Source organism: Muscardinus avellanarius (assembly GCF_963383645.1).
Source record: "Muscardinus avellanarius genome assembly, chromosome: 15".
NCBI lineage: Eukaryota > Metazoa > Chordata > Mammalia > Rodentia > Gliridae > Muscardinus > Muscardinus avellanarius.
In genome coordinates this window covers 88,821,225-88,833,555 of record NC_137801.1, presented here as the reverse complement: position 1 = coordinate 88,833,555, position 12,331 = coordinate 88,821,225, and the positions used below count along the sequence as shown (strand labels likewise).

Sequence of the window (12,331 nt, the reverse complement as noted above, 5' to 3'; positions counted from 1 at the left end):
GTGCCACTGCACCAGGCTGGAAAGCCACATTTTGTAACTGTTATCTATTATTATTATTATTATTACGGGACTGGGGATTGAACCCAGGGGCATTCTACCTCTGACACCTCCAGCCCTATTTTTTATTCTTTATTTTGAAACAGGGTCTGAGGGCCGGGCGTGGTGGCGCACGCTTGTCATCCCCGCGCTTGGGAGGCGGAGACAGGAGGATGGCGCAGGTTCGAAGCCAGCCTCGCTGGCTTAAGAGACTCTGTTTCCACATAAAAATATTAAAAAATAGGTTTGGGAGTGTAGCCCGTGGGAGTGTATCCCGGAGGTAGAAGGGCTTCCAGGAACCCCAGTACCACCAAAAAAAAAAAAATATATATATATATAAAATAGGTCTGGGAGTGTAGCCCGGAGGTAGAAGGGCTTCCAGGAACCGCAGTACCATCAAAATAAATAAATAAATAAAATAAAATAAAATAAAATAGGTCTGGAAGTGTAGCCCGGAAATAGACGGGCTTCCAGGAACCCCAGTACCACCAAAAATAAAAAAAATAATAATAATAATAAATAAATAAACAGGGTCTGAGTTGCAGAGGGCCTCACTGAGTAGCTGAGGCTGGCCTCCAACCTGCGATCCTTGTGTCTCAGCCTCCCGAGTACTGAGATTACAAGTGCGTGCCACCGTGTCCGCCTGGAAAAACACTTTTGTGATGGAAAGGCACCGAGCCGGGTGTCGGGGCGCGCGGACGGCAGGGGACCCCTGGCCGGGCGCGCTCCCGAGCGGCCTGCGCGCGCCGCCGCCCCGGCCTCCCGCCCCCGGCCGCCCGGCCCGCGCGGGCGGGGAGACGCAGACCGGGCCCCGCAGCCGCGCCCCGCGCCCGCCGCCCCGCTCACCTGGCCCGGAGGTCCCACGGCGCCCGCCGCGCGCCCGAGCGGCCTTTAAACTGCGCGCCCAGACGCCGCCGTAACGGCCGCGTGACGTCAGGGGCCGCGCATGCGCACTCCGGCCCCGCGGCGGCGAGTCCGGTGGGCGGGGCCGGGGCTGTGGGCGGGGCTGTGGGCGGGGCCGGGGCGGGCGGGGCGGGGCGGGGCGGCCTCCGAGGACCTTAGCCGCGAGTCGGAGCCGCAGGGCTGAGAGCAGGCTCGCTTCCCCGGGAGACCCGTGCCGGAGCGCGCCGCCCGGGGAGAGCGAGGAAAGGTGCCCGGGGTGCGTAGGGGAAGTCGAGCGTGTTCGCGGGCGGGGCGCGCCTGTCGTGCCAGCGTTCCGCAGGCTGACGCAGGGGCATGGGGGTCGCGGGCAGCCTCAGCTACCGAGGCCCTCTGCAGCTCAGCCAGACCCTGTGTGGCTACCCAGTTTCAGAATAAGGAATAAAAAAAAAAAAAAAAATAGGGCTGAGGGTATGGCTCGGAGGTACAGTGCCCCTGAGTTCCATCCCCAGTACCGCAAAAAAGAAAGAAAAGAAAGTATAGCATGCCCCTGGCTCCATCCCCAGTATTGCAAAAAATAATAATGGAGCTAGGGATGTAGCTGGGAGGTAGAATACCCCTGGGTTCAATCCCCGGTACTGCAAGTACATAACACGCACACATACATACATACATACATACTTAAAGGATGGCCTTCCTTTACACACACCAACCTGGACCCTGCTTCACCACTGAGTCCATCCGCGCGTGTGTGTGTGTGTGTGTGTGACTGAGGATGGAACCCAGACGCATTCTACCTCTGAGCTACACCCCCAGCCCTGCTTTATTTTGAAGCACAGTCTCTCTAGGTCACTGAGTCTCACTGCATCACTGCAGCTGTCCTGGAACCTGTGGTCCTGTCCCAGCCTCCCAAGTATGGGGATGACAGGTGCGCAGTACCGTGCTCAGCTTCAAAACGCAACCGTCCCTGCCGTGGGAGGCCCCGGCCCTCTTGGTATGGCTGTTGAGCGTCCTGACACCCCCTGCCCACACTAAACGCTACCGGTGCCCCACGGTAATTTTGGCAACCAGAAGCCACTTCTTAATCTATTTGCTTTTTTGTTCCCCCCAGTACTGAAGATTGAACCCAGGGGCGTTCTACCTCTAGGTTACACCCCCAGCCCTGTGTGTGTGTGTGTGTGTGTGTGTGTGTGTGTGTGTGTGTGTTGTGTGTGGTACTGAGGATGGACTCCAGGGGCATTCTACCTCCAAGTTATACCCTAGTCCTATTATTTTTATTCTTTATTTTGAAACAGGGTCTCACTGAGTTGCAGAGGCCTCACTAAGTAGCTGAGGCTGTCCGCGAACCGCGATCCTCCGGTCCCAGCCTCCCAGTGCTGGGATGACGAGCGTGGCCACCGTGGCCTGGCCTGTTTGCTTTGGCATGCCTTTGCGCTCCCAGTGGGCACTTTGAAATCTTCAGTGTAAGGCTGCGTGAGACAGAAGGGCGTTTCCAGTGTTCTGCACCTCAGTGAGCGGCACCGCCAGCCACCCACAAGCCGAAATCACACCCAGGTGTGCTTTAGGAGCACCAAGGGTGGGGAGGAGGCGGAGGCGCCGACTTGGGCGCCCCTGAAGAACTGAGTTGGAAACCCTGGCAGAAGTGGCCACTGAGGGAGGTTTGAGGCTGTTCTCGGCAGTAATGGAGCCCCCGAGCCTGCCCTGCTTGAGGCTTTGCGTGCAGGGGGGCAGAGCCAGTGCCTCCGCAGCTCTTGGCGGGGCAGGCCCCACCTGCAAGCCGGTCTTCCACCTCTGCTTCTGAATGCTGTCTTTGTTTTGGAGCCAGGGCTAAGGAGGATGCCAAAAGATTGAAAGATTTATTATCAGTGGTACGCAAAGCTCCACTCCTCTATTTGTGCAAAGGTTTACTGAGGCCCTCCCTACTCCCGGGGAGACAGACTCCCTCCCTCCCCCATTCTCGGGTGAGGAGCAACGCAATTATCCATTTGCTACCTGAACAAACTACCTTTGGGCTTTGAATTTGCCCTGACCAGCTGGTGCAGTGGTGCCGCAGGGAGACTGAGGCAAGAGGACTGCAGGTTAGAGACCAGCCTCTATGCGCGCGTGTGTGTGTGGTGCTGGGATTTGAACCCAGGAGCAGTCTAGACCCAAGCTACACTGCCAGCCCTATTTCCTTACTAATAGTAGACAAGCGCTTCCTAGGATCACAGGTGCACGCTGTAACAAGTAGGAAGACTCTCAACAACCTATCTAGACCTTGTTTCAAAATCAAGATAAAGCCAGGCGTGGCGGCTCGTGCTTGTAATCCCAGTGGAGGATCTAGTTCGCGGACAGCCTCAGCTACTTGGTGAGCCCTCTGCAACTCAGGTGAGACCTGTTTTAAAAAAAAGACTAAAATATAGGGCTGGAGGTACAATACCCCTGGGCTCCACCCCTGGTACTGCAAAAAATAAAAATAAAAATAAAAGTGTTGGTATCTCGGAGGTATCATGCCTGGCATGCGCGTGTGCACGTGCACACACACACACACACACACACACACAAGAGCCAGGTGTGGTGGCGCACGCTTGTAATCCCAGCATTCGGGAGGCTGAGACGGAGGATCTTGGTTCGCTGACAGCCCCAGCTACTTAGTGAGGCCCTCTGCAACTCAGTGAGACCCTGTTTCTAAGTAAAGAATAAAAAATAGGGCTGGGGGTGTAGCTCAGAGGTAGAATGCCCTGGGTTCCACCTCCAGACCCACAAAAAAACCCAAACAAACAAACACGCGAACAAGGGGATTAAGGGGCTTGCTTAACGGAATTGTAGCGTGAGGATTAAGCGAATGACCGGGGATCTGGCACTCAGAGCAGCACCTGCACCTGCAGGCTCAGGGGATGCAACCCTTCCCATCACTGGGACTGCTTGGGGGCTTGCCAGGTTTTGTTTCAGAACAAAGCTTAGCTTCCTAACTATCTGAAGAGGCTTCCCCTTTAATTGTGAGCGTGTTCCCACAGCACGGTGGGGCTGTTTTTTCCATTACCACTTGCTGGTGATTGTTTGTGTTTTTTTCTGTACTCTTTCTTGTACCTTCTGCCCCACCCAAGCTTTGCTGACTCTTCCTTTTGTAATCTTCCCAACACATAACCTACTGTTTTCTTTCTTGTGTCCAATTAAACTAGAAACAACTTTGTCAACCTAGAAATCAAGCCACCTTTTTACCTGAGCAGTGCTAGAGCTTATGTTTGTAGCCACTAAGACTTTCTTTAGGTGGTAGGAATTGAACCCAAAGACATTCTGCCTCCAAGTGACTCCAGCGCTGTCATTTTTTTTTTTTTTTTCATTACTGGGGATGGAACACAGGGGCAACGTATTTCCGAGCTACACCTCCAGCCCTATTTTTTTGTCTTTTTTTAAAATTTCCCCAGTTGTGAAGGGCCTTGCTAAGTAGCTGAGGCTGTCCTGCAAACTGGATCCTCTGGTCTCTGCCTCCCGAATGCTGGGATTACAAACTTGCACCACCACGCCCGGTTTATTTTTATTTTGAAACAGGGCCTTGCTAGGTTGATCAGAGTCTGCTTGCTGAGGCTGTCCTCAAACCTCCGATCCTCCTGTCTCAGCCTCCCAAGTACTGGGATTACAAATGTGTGCCTCCAAGTCTAGCTTTCTATTTTATTTTTTATTTTGAAACAGATCTCACTAAGTTGCTGAGGACTAAGTTTCTGAGTCTGGTTTTGAACCTGTGGCCTTCCCATCTCGGCCTCTCAGGTACTGAGATTACAGGTGTGTGCCACCACACCTGGCTCGCTAAAATCTTTTAATTTGGCTGATATATTGGTTTCAACCATTATTTTTTATTTAGATGTTCCTCAACATTCTGAATTATTCCTTCCTGGCTACCGGCCATACCACTGGGAAACCGCAGGGCAGACTGGTTTAAGATACGTTGAGAAATACCAGGATGTACAACAGAGCTGGCAGGTAACATGAGCTTCTTGGGAACAGTCAAGTGAGAATACTGAGCTCCTGAGTGTGTTACTGTAGAACCCAGTATGTACAGAAAATAACGTCCTTTACTGTTTGGGAATTACAACACCAGCAAATGACTTCCTAAACAACAACAACAAAAAGAAAAAAATTTGTTTTGGTATTGAAGATTGAACTAAAAGGCATTCTGCCTCTAAACTGCACCCCCAGCTCTATTTTATGGCTTTTTTGAAACGAGCTCTCACTAAGTTGCAGAGGGCCTCGCCAATTTCTGAAGCTTGCCATCAGCCTGCAATCCTTCTGTTTCAGCCTCCCAAGTACTGGGATTATAAGCGTGTGCTACCATACCTGGCTCAGATGGTTTTATTTTTTATTTATTTTGCAGTACTGGGGTGGAACCAGGGGCATTCTACCTCCGAGTTACACCCCCAGCCCTATTTTTATTATTTATTTGGAAACAGGGTCTCATTAACTTCCAAAGGGCCTCACTAAGTAGCTGAGGCTGGCTGCGAACCTGTGATCCTCCTGTCTCAGCCTCTCAAGTACTGGGATTACAACCATGTGCCACCACCTCTGGCTCAGATGTTATTTATTTTGTGGTACTGGGGCTAGAACCCAGGAGCATTCTACTTCCTAATTACAGCCCTATTTTTTATTCTTTTTTTGTGTGTGTGTGGGTCTGGGGATGGAACCCAGGGGCATTTGACCTCCAAACTACATCTCCTGCCCTATTTTTTTTCTTTATTTTGAAACCGGGTCTCACTGAGTTGCGGAGGGCCTAAGTAGCTGAGGCTGTCCGCAAACCGCGATCCTCTGGTCTCAGCCTCCCAAATGCTGGGATTACAAGTGTGCGCCACCAGGCCCGGCTTCAGATGTTTTTATTTATTTATTTTAATTTATTTTTATTTTTTTATTTTTTGGTGGTACTGGGGTTCCTGGTAGCCCTTCTACCTCCAGGCTACACTCCCAGACCTATTTTTACATTTTTATTTGGAAACAGGGTCTCCTAAGCCAGAAAGCGCGGCTGGCTTCGAACCTGCGCGATCCTCCTGTCTCTGCCTCCCAAGCGCGGGGATTACAAGCGTGCGCCACCAGCCCCGGCTTCAGATGTTTTTAAAACACTGAAATTCCACTAGCATAGAACCAACCATCACTGTATTTTACCTTGAAAACAGTACCTGGCAGGTACCAGCAGGTGACACGGCCGCATAGTAGCTACTGTGTAGCAGGAGTCCCCAGTACCGTCTGGCATTAGCTGCTGGGACATTTTTATTTTTGCTGGGCATGAGGGGGTGTAGATTCCCCCCAAAAGCCCTAAAAGCCTGCATCTGATCCCCCTGAGGTCCAGTCAAATGTGGGTGCACTAAATGTGGGTACATCGAATGTGGGTACTGGCTCTTCTTTCCAACAGGTCCTTCTGGCAATAGGCACAGCATTCATATGTTCAAAACAAGCACACCCACAACTATCTCTTGGCACTCCTTCTCGGGATGGGGAGGTTTGAAAGAAGGGAACAATACACCAATCATGTCTCTTAGTTAGGACTCTGAAGCGGCATGGCCCCGCCTGTAATTCTAGTACTTGGGAGGCTAAGACAGGAGGGTCACAGGTTCAAGGCCAGCCTCAGCAATGTAGGGAGACTCAGCAACCTAGTGAGAACTTGTTTCAAAATAAAAAAGGCTGGGATACAGTTCAGAGGTAGAACGCCCTGTGTTCAATCCCCCCAATCCCAAGTACAAAAAAGAAAAAAAAAAGAAGAAGAAGGAGGAGGAGGAAAGGAAAGAATTAGGACTTTATTGAAACTGAACTACTTCATAATCCCGTCCTGTCCAGCCCTGGCCGAGGGCCTAGATTGTGATGAACCCTTTTCGAAACCACAAATGGGTCTTCAAGCATTCCTTTTTGTTCTCTCTGGGGAGAACATAAAGGCCTGGCCAGAAAACTAACAGCTACACATAGTAGGGAAACTTTCTTTCCACTTAAACTGGGGGCTCCCCTCGGAAACAAAGTGACCGCTCATCCCAGAGCCCGACCCCAGAGAGATTGCTTGCAATAAGGACTTTCTGAGGGTGCTTCCAGGAGCTGGAAAAGTCCTCAGATGATGGCTACATCATGAAGTATAGGAAACACATTGCCTCAGCTATGGGCAATGTGAATCAATGTTAAATCGTTTACGTAGTACTGGAGTTTTCTGCACCGCATACAGAACAGCTAGAATGTCACATAAAAAGAGGGCCAATTAAGAAAACAGCAAATAAACATCTCGGCTCTATTTTCAAAGTAGTAAAGGTCTAAACAATTTGGTCCTGAAGTATAAGAAACTGCTGTCACAGTATTTGGGACAAGGCGGAGCAGCGCCATCCACTTGGATGGGAATTAAGCTAACCGTTTAATCAGGAAACCAGTTCCCAAGGAACACGCTGGGGACCGTTCACAAAAACGGAGTAAGCTGGGAGGTATTCTCTGCTTCTCTTTCCCTTCCATTGTCGATCCAGAAACGCACCTTCGCAGGGTCTCATCTCCTTAGCAGCAAGCTCCTTTCACAGCAGCCGTTTCCCTGGACCTTCTTTGGGTCATGATGAAAGGTAAGTCAGGAGAAGAAAACCTCAGCCCCACCCTAGAGCGAGCCCCGCAGGCTGCAGGCATCCTGGTGGACAAGCATGCACTTCCGGTGTCCTCTGCCAGAGCCCCCACCAACAAGGTGAGGGTCACATGGACACCACTGGTACATGTGGGGAAAAAAAAAAAAAAACCTCTTCTGCAGCCGGAGGAATTGGAAATAGCTTCCCCAGGGTTTGTTTGGTTTTTTAATGGCCTTTATATTAAGGTGCCCCCGCCAATGGGGCACAGGGTAGAGTTTTCACCTGATCCAGAAGGTTGTGGAACTCCTCCAGAGCCTGCGTGTGTGCCGTAGGGTTTAGCACCAGGTGTTGGAAGAGATTGACGGGTTCGGCATTCCGAAACGTCTTAGGAATCGGGATGGTCAGGGGCAGGAAGGAGTTACCAATGAGAAAATGATGGAGGGACCTCTGCTGGAGACCGCGGCCCAAGAACCAGAGCAGGTCTTGGAGCCGCTGCGAAAGCATGCTGGGCTGCCAGTCTGTTGGGGACAGCTGGAGTAGCAGGTGCATCAGAGCTGTTTTGAAGTGGTAGGAGGTAAGGATGGGGCGGGATGCCCCCGGGGGTAAGCTCTGGTGGTCCTGGAGACTCAAAAGGATCTGCAGGCACTTGAGGTGACAGGTGTTCTCGGGGGCAAAGCGCCCTACCAGCTTCAGGAACAGGTGCTCACAGGCCGCAAAGGACTCAGGCCAATCCACGCTGCTGAGCTGATGGTGCTCGGGGGCCTGACTCACCAGGTAGACCAGTGTGTCTTCCCGCTGCACGCCCAGGACCAAGCTGATGGACAGAAAGCGGCCTGAGCGGTAGTCCAGCCTGAGCTTGCAGGAGGTGCTAGACGGTGGGAGGCTGAGTTTAAAGTCATACTTGTGGGCCACCAGGGTCCAGGCGCTGCCCACCATGTTCCGGAACCACTGCACAGTCTTGCACACGTCCAGGTGGCAGCCGGTGCACAGAGCCGCCTTCAGGGAGCTGCTGCACTTGCCCAGGACCACCAAGTTGTCCCCGTGGTGATGCACCAGGCACAGCACGTCCCCCAGCAGCTTCTCACGCTTGCAGACGCACTCGGACTCCACCAACACACAGCCACAGCGGTGGCCCAGGGTCGGGTCCCTCATCTCCAAGACAAACACAGTGCCCTGCGGGGGGACGATGGGCACCAGGATCTCAAATTTCTGAGTCTCGTGAAGGGTTCCCCACTTCTCAAAGGCAGCCCCGATGCCCAGGCAGTCCTCCAGCTGTGGATGGGTCTCCCGGCGGCTGAGCACCCGACAGGCCTCCAGGAGATCATCCACAAAGCTCTCCACGAACTCACAGGTGCAGGGCAGGTCACGGATGGCGTCCTGGACGTAGTGTTTGTGAAAGGATTCCAGGACATCCTGGGAGGGGAAGTCGGCCAGCCAGTTGGAAGAAGTGACCGGCACAGCGCGGACTTCCTCCTCCTCCTCGTCGCTGCTGGACTCAAAGGCGGGCTCGTGCTGCATGCTCTGCCTCAGGAGCTCAAAGACGAGGAAGAGGCAAAAGAGCCCGGCATTCCACAGGTTCCCCAGCACCCAGCCCAGCGGACCCTCCCGGCCACTGGCCCGGAGGGGCCAGCCCCTGCCTCTCTTCCCCAGCACTGAGTCATGGCTGGACGCGCCTCCTCTCCAGAAGTCCTCCACCTTCTGCCTCTGCTCCGCCGCACGCCGGCTGTCTTCGAACTCCAGCTCCAGCTGTCGCATCTCCTCGCTCATCCGCTTCTCCAGCTGCCGGCTCCGCGCGAGCGTGTCCAGGTCCATCCGGTCACTGACCATCAAGGGGTGGTGCACGACGTACATCACTGCCAAGAACAGCAGGCTTATCACAGCCATGGGGGCCTCTGCATCTGGAGAGGGAGGAGGACGGAAGTCACATGGTCCCCAGAGCTGGCACCCCAAACCCTTCAAGTCAGCGACGCAGGAGGGACAGAGAGCTCATAGAGCCGGGCCTGGACAGAGCAAGGCCGGTCGGCCTGGGAGGAGGTCTGGGAGGAGAGAGGACGGCGGGATGTGCCGCTTTCTTCCCACATGCCGTGAGTGGCGCTCAGGCTTCCCGAGGGCGGACATGGGCCCGCTTCATCCCGGTGTAGGATGGGAAAGGGGGCCCTTGCGATGGGGCGGCCTCACCCGTCGCATCAGCGCACCTCGGGCACCAAATATGCCCTGCTGGTCCCAGAGGCTCCCTTCCACAAGCAGAAAGCTCGGAGTCTGCATGGGCAACACCTCCCTCTCCCAGGCAGCCAGCTCCAGCTGGCCCAGCCGCAGCACCCCACTTCCTCTGTGACCTCACAGTCCCGCCAGCCAGTGTCAGAACCATCGGCCTGACCCCTCTGCCACTGGGCACCAGGGAGGTCGGTGCTGCCGGCCCTTGTTACCGTGGGCCCTAAGTCCCACGGGGCAGGGGGCTGCCAGCTCCACGTAGCCCAGAGCCAGGCCCCCCACGGCTCTCTGAGAGCCAGCCTCTGCCCACCACCAAAGCCTGTGGCCCCCTGGCTGCCCGGCTTACCAAGATTCATGAAGGACGGTGCCCGGTGGAGACTGAAGCCAGGTGAGGCCCTCTCCTCCCTAGGAACTGGGTCTTGCTCTCTCACCGCCCTCCAATCCCAGTACTTGGGCGGCTGAGACAGGAGGATGGCCAGCCTTAGCAATTTATCAAGACCTTGTCTCAAGATAAAAAGGGCTGGGGGTGTAGCTCAGCGGTAGAGCATGGCTGGGTTCAATTCCCAGTCACCCCACCACCACCCGCACGCCATTGTTAGGCTACTTGGGGGCCTTGGACTCAAAGCAGGGGTCCCTCCACCACCTATAACTTCCCCAAATCCCACGCCCGGGGATCTGTGGCCCGACGCCTGTCCGCACTGAACGAGGGACCGCATCGCCCCATCCTGGGGTTCCCCCAGCACCTGGGCCAGGTTACTCACGTCTGTGTCAGCAGGAACGCGATCTTAAAGAGACAGTGCAGCCCCGCTGGCCCCGCCCTCCTGCAGGCGGGATGGCGTCTCCCGGCTCAGGTCCCGGACCACCGGAGGCCCTCGTCGGGGCACAGAAGGCCGGTGCGGCGGGACCCAGCTGCACCACCGCCCCGCGGCTCGGACGCCAGCAGCTCCCCGGCCCGGCCCGGCCCCGCCCCCGGCGGAGGCCCCGCCCACCGCAGCGGCCCGGCCCCGACGGAGGCCCCGCCCACCGCGGCCCCGCCCCCGGTGGAGGCCCCGCCCACCGCGGCCCCGCCCCCGGAGGAGGCCCCGCCCCCGGAGGAGGCCCCGCCCCCGGAGGAGGCCCCGCCCCCGGAGGAGGCCCCGCCCCCGGAGGAGGCCCCGCCCCCGGCGGAGGCCCCGCCCCCGCGGCCCGGGACCGCCCGCGCAGGCTCGGGCTCTGCAGACCCGACTCGCGGGCGGGTTTGGCGGACGTCCTCCTGCCTCGGCCTCCCAGGCCTGGAACCGCGAGCACGCGCACCACACCCAGTGCAAGGCTTTGTTCTAAAAGCGGGTTGGGACGCTGGCTAATTCCGGTCTGTTGGAAATGAAGTCGGTTGCTCCACCGCGAAACAGACGCCAGGCCAGAGGACGAATCAACAAAAAGCCCTTCAGCAGCAAACGGGTCTCCTCCGTTCTCTGCTGGTTTTTCTTCAGCCCAGCGGGAGCCAGCTGCAGCCGGGCGTGGTGGGCACGCTTGGCATCCCCGCGCTTGGGAGGCTGAGACAGGAGGATCGCGCAGGTTCGAAGCCAGCCTCAGCTACTTAGTGAGGCTCTCGGCAACTTAGTGAGACCCTGTTTCCAAATAAAATAGAAAATAGGACTGGGAGTATAGCCCGGAGGTAGAAAGCCTCTGGGTTCCACCCCAGTACCACCAAAAAAATAAATAAATAAAAGAATAAAAAATAAGGTTGGGAGTGTAGCACAGAGGTAGAATGCCCCTGGGTTCCATTCTCAGTACACCCTCCCACACACACACACACAAAATAGAGCCAGGTGTGGCTGTGTATGCCTGTAGTCTCAGTATTTGGGAGGCTGAGACAGGAGGATCCCAGGTTCAAGGCCAGCCTCAGCTACTTAGTGAGGCCCTCCACAACATAGTGAGACCCTGTTTCAAAATAAAGAATAAAAAACAGGGCTGGGGGTGTAGCGGAAGGTAGTGTGCCCCTGGGTTCCCTCCCCCTCTGACTGCCCTGTGGTACTGACCTCATCCTGCTGTGTGCGTGTGTGTAACACTCATGCACATACCTGGGGCTCTACCCCAGGACCTTGTGCGTGCTAAGCAAAATCTCTGCCGCTGCGCCACACCTCGCCACAACCTCCTTTTAACTTGCAGAGACCTGGAATCCCAGTACTTGGGAAGCAGAGCCGGGAGGATTGCAGGATCAAGGCCAGCTTCAGCCACTTAGCAAGACTCAGCAACTTAATATCCTGTTTCAAAGACACGCTTGTCATCCCAGTGCTTGGGGATTGCAGGTTCCTGACCAGCCTCGGCCACTAGTGGGGCCCTCTGCAATGTAGTGAGGTCCTTTTTCAAAGTAATTGAAGAGAGAGCTCGGAGGTAGATGCTCCTGGGTTCAATCCCCAGTACCACACAATAAATAAATAAAAATAAATAAATAAAAATAAATTGCAGCTATTTGTTTGACTTCTGCAAGACTGTAACTTCTCTCTGCATGACACATGCCTGAAATCCCAGTTATTGGGAAACTGAGGCAGGAGGATGGCAGGTTTAAGGCCAGCCTAGGCTACTTAGTGGGACCCTATCTTTTTTTTTTTTTTTTTTTTTTTTTTTTTTGCAGTACTGGGGATGGAACTTAGGGACATTCTACCTCTGAGCTACAC

At 54.8% G+C, this 12,331-nt stretch overlaps 1 protein-coding gene across 2 annotated transcripts; it reads right to left on the bottom strand.

Annotated features, from left to right (window-relative positions):
• Nucleotides 1–7,703: 7,703 nt before the first annotated feature.
• ITPRIPL1 (ITPRIP like 1) lies at nucleotides 7,704–9,708 on the bottom strand (the record flags this gene model as incomplete). Of its 2 annotated transcripts, none has more annotated exons than XM_080711520.1 (2): nucleotides 7,704–9,361; nucleotides 9,642–9,708. In XM_080711520.1, one exon carries the CDS (start codon nucleotides 9,345–9,347, stop codon nucleotides 7,704–7,706), a length of 1,644 nt encoding a protein of 547 aa, XP_080567646.1. The 2 variants fall into 2 exon arrangements, with proteins under 2 accessions (XP_080567646.1, XP_080567647.1); XM_080711521.1 differs by lacking the exon at nucleotides 9,642–9,708 and having other exon boundaries at nucleotides 8,612–8,876; nucleotides 9,133–9,347.
• Between the last annotated feature and the right edge of the window lie 2,623 nt (nucleotides 9,709–12,331).